At 40.2% G+C, this 3,728-nt stretch overlaps 1 protein-coding gene across 2 annotated transcripts; it reads right to left on the bottom strand.

The window, feature by feature from the left end:
- Positions 1-654: 654 nt before the first annotated feature.
- Positions 655-3,440, bottom strand: LOC143544997 (putative metal-nicotianamine transporter YSL6). Of its 2 annotated transcripts, none has more exons than XM_077036958.1 (7): positions 3,098-3,440; positions 2,852-3,024; positions 2,634-2,731; positions 2,209-2,346; positions 1,935-2,124; positions 1,727-1,859; positions 655-1,644 (listed from the first exon to the last, which is right to left on the bottom strand). In XM_077036958.1, exons 1-7 carry the CDS (start codon positions 3,438-3,440, stop codon positions 710-712), a joined length of 2,010 nt encoding a protein of 669 aa, XP_076893073.1. In that variant the 3' UTR covers positions 655-709. The 2 variants fall into 2 exon arrangements, with proteins under 2 accessions (XP_076893073.1, XP_076893074.1); XM_077036959.1 differs by having other exon boundaries at positions 1,727-1,784.
- Positions 3,441-3,728: the final 288 nt, after the last annotated feature.

Genomic DNA, 3,728 nt, shown 5'->3' with positions numbered 1-3,728 from the left:
GACCTAGGAAAAATCAGATGCCACGACGATTTAATGACTAGGATGCCATAACGATATAATGAGTAGAGAACAAGGACATTTAATTAAATCTTTCGCACATTTTGGCTTTTATTCACCATGTATGGTTGTTTCTTGGGATTTTCTTTTGACTAAATTATATAATGTTCTTATGTTTTAGGAGTCAATGGGCCAAGGCTCATTGTAAGTTGGGAATGATAGTATAGAAAGTGGCATTTACGATAAATAGATGGTCATTTGGTGAGCAACAACAATAAAAAAAACGACAAATCTTGGTTATGACGACCAATGCCAAATTTTGAAACATATGATTCAAATCAAACTTATTCTAAATTTGGAAACATGTGAAAGTTGAGGATAACACTAACAAAAGCTATTATTGTTGCAATCGAGTGGTATAAGTGGACCTTTTACTACAACGGTTTTAATCTTTTCGTAATTCATTGAAGTAACACTTATATTAACACGTACCCCGTCCACCGGACGGGTATAAAACTAGTTAAAAAGGTTAACAAATATCATTATGTTCAAATAATACATTATTATTGTGTAATCAAACATCATGATGTTCAAATAATACATTATTATTGTGTAATCGTAATTAGAAACGACATTTGCAGTCTAGGGAATCAATTACAGAATGACAACTGAAACTGGGATTATATTTACAGATATCAACTTTCAGTTTGAATCACGAACCGACTGATGGCCCGAAGTACATGCAAATCGGCGGATCAACTCGTAAAATCGACAGTATAGCCGACGGAATCGTCCAAATCCCATCCCCACAGATCAAGCCTGAAGCCACCGCTCCTGCATAATCTTCTGCGTCCTTCTTGTTAATACGTTCCCATACAAACAATATCACCGTCCCAACAAACATATCGATCGCAAAATAAGCCCCTATGTAAAACGGCACCGCCATTGCCATTGGTATTGGCACAAACCGAGACACTTTTGACGGAGCCCAGTCCCTGATCAGGTTCAAAATCAGTGCCACCGCAAAGAACCCGCAGCATAAAGCCAGACAATGTTTAGGGAGTTCAGAAAACCCTTCAACGCCTAGAATCGCCATTTCCCGATATATCACAGCATATGGTGCCTTATAAGGACTGTCGGGGGTCCCGATTTCAAACGCTGTCCAAAACATCCAGAAAGTAAGAGGTGCAATTATGCATCCCATCGCAGTCCCAACTAACTGGCTCACGAACATTGATTTGGCGGATGATAAAGTCAGGTAACCAGTTTTGAAATCTTGCATTAGATCAGCAGCTGTTGCCACGATCGACATCATGACTCCACATGCGGCTAATCCAGCTAACACGCCTCCATTCGTTCCGACTAATGATGCTATGATGAATAGACCGATCTTGCCATAAGTTGAAGCTAGACTCCAGTCAGTTAGACCGGTTCCATACGAGTTGCAGAACGCTAGGGCCGGGGCGATTATGTAAGAGCATAGCACCAGGTACCATTTTAGGGGCGGGAAAATGAGTGGCATTGTAGCCATGGATATTGCAACCAGGACCACATATCCGGAGGCTGCAAACCATGTTGGTATGCTGTCTTTTAGGAAAACAGAATCTCTCTTTTGTTGTTCCACTTGCGATTTGGACGTCTCGGAATCTACAAATTTTTGAGGTTAGAAACCAAAGGACAACACAAATAGTGTAAGATAAAGCAGGCTCGCTTCTGAGTAGTATCTCACCTAGAATCTCTGTGGTTACAGGGAGATTTTGTTGTTTGGTGCTGTTGTTCAATATGGCCTTAACGGAGACGGTTATGATTTTAATCAGATTATAAAGACCATCGCCAAGAATAAGTGCAATGGCTACAAAAACCTGCAGAATCAAAACATGGTTGTTTGACAAGATGATCATTAAAGAGCTGCCAAATTTTGTTACACGAACACGTACCTTATACCCGTAGAGACCTTTGAAGTCATTACTGCCAAGATCAGCTGGATACCAGTCCCCTGCACGTGTAGTAATGAAGGGCCAAAGAAAGCCCCATGATATAATGGCTCCGAAAAGAACCGAGCAATTGACTATGTGAGAACAGATAAGACCACATCCCACATAAGTTGGACTGAAGTCAAAGTAGAATCTGCAGGTGAAGATAAAGAACAAGGTTAGTTTATGGTTTGCCATGAATGATTACAATTGTTATTAAGTGAAAGCAGATAGATACGTGTTCTTGTAGAGCATCAAGCCAAAACTAGGAAAATTGTCAAAACCACATGCATCCCCAACACCACTGAAGAACCACTTGAAGCAACTCCACACAAAACTTATGCTTAAATACTTTCCAAGAGAGTTTACTTGTTTCCTGTCAGATAATGCTATACAAGATCAACAAACTACATGGTGTAAAGATTCAAATTAAAGATACAATTATTTCCCAGATACAGGGCATCTTGTGGGCCTCCGGTTCCCATTTTACCCCTAATTTAGAAACTTTATGACTTTGTTTTGTTTGGCATAGAATCACGTATCTCTGTCAATGACTATCAAGTGTGGTGAATTTGACTATCTTTCTAGCATATATTCCCATACAAATGACAAGACCTTTTCGAATGCCTGGAAAGCATTCTAAAATGTAATAACGTCCATTACCTTGCAAGCTCTGCACCCGTAGTGGTGTGAAAACTGTTTATCAGCATGGCAGTAGCAGTTCCACTGGGGTATGTAAGCTTGCAATCCATTACCATAACCTGAAATGCAAGCACCATAAACTTTCTTCGAAAAAGTACTAGGTTTTCAACTTATAAAGAAAGATAACATCAAGATGGCTTATGTAAGTTACAATTAACAGCGAAAGCGCAACTTGTTACCTTGCGAAGTGGAACAAGACTGAAAAGGCCAAGAAAACTAACAACAAAAATGAAACCCATCATCCACAACAAGCCCGGGTTCTTAACATCTTCAGGGCGGTTACCAGGGTAATCAGGACCAATCAAATTGTATGTCCTTTCATCCATTGAAAGCAAATACGACCCAAACCCACCTGCACTTGATTAGGTTTACTCATATAAAAATGTTGTTTCATGTTTTCAATCAAGCACAATAAACATGGTTACCGCTGAAAGCAAGGCCATAGCAAGCAACGACACAAGTCTGAATAACCGTATTCTCCTGTCTGGTAAACGGCTTAACAAAAAAGCCCAACTTGTGGAGGAAAGCAGTCCATGATTTGACGAAGAAAAAGCCAAGCAGCCCGGCAGCCACGTTTAAAGAAGGGATGATTCCGACGGTGAGATTGAGCTTGTGAGTGATGATACAGAAAAGGGTCCCCAACAAAGCACTGACGACTAAGCCTCGAAACGTCATCTGATCTTTCCATTCGGGTATGGGTTCGAGTTCGGACTCGAGGAGCAAGGGTTCGGATATCTCCACCGATGATCTGTTGGTCTCAGTCCCCATTTTACTTTACGGATCCAAGATCTTTACAGGAAGAAACAAACAAAGAAAGGCGTGACAAAAGAGTAGATGTTGCTTGACGTAGTAAAATTGTATGTAAAGATACTTTCTAAACACAGATCAGCATGTCGTTCAGGAAACTTTGTCGTCTCCTATGACCCAACGCTTTGCTTTTAGTAGAATTATTTTTGCTATTAAAAAAAGGGTTACGCCGCAGCTTGTTGCCCGTTTGTCTGCCACTTTATTGTAATCGTTTTGATTTTAATGATAAATTTACTAGCAAAAAAAAAT

Source organism: Bidens hawaiensis, unplaced genomic scaffold (assembly GCF_021521415.1).
Source record: "Bidens hawaiensis isolate Kalapana, Puna unplaced genomic scaffold, B.hawaiensis_p1.1 tig00013806_1, whole genome shotgun sequence".
NCBI lineage: Eukaryota > Viridiplantae > Streptophyta > Magnoliopsida > Asterales > Asteraceae > Bidens > Bidens hawaiensis.
Note: the sequence above shows the minus strand (reverse complement) of the source record. Positions and strands in the feature narration are given on the sequence as shown.

Coding starts and splice junctions, on each gene's coding strand:
- LOC143544997 (XM_077036958.1), bottom strand. CDS start 3,440: ATGGGGACTGAGACCAACAGATCATCGGTGGAGATATCCGAACCCTTG. Junction 3,025..3,097: donor CTATGGCCTTGCTTTCAGCG/GTAACCATGTTT, acceptor AATCAAGTGCAG/GTGGGTTTGGGTCGTATTTG. Junction 1,860..1,934: donor AAGGTCTCTACGGGTATAAG/GTACGTGTTCGT, acceptor TTGATTCTGCAG/GTTTTTGTAGCCATTGCACT.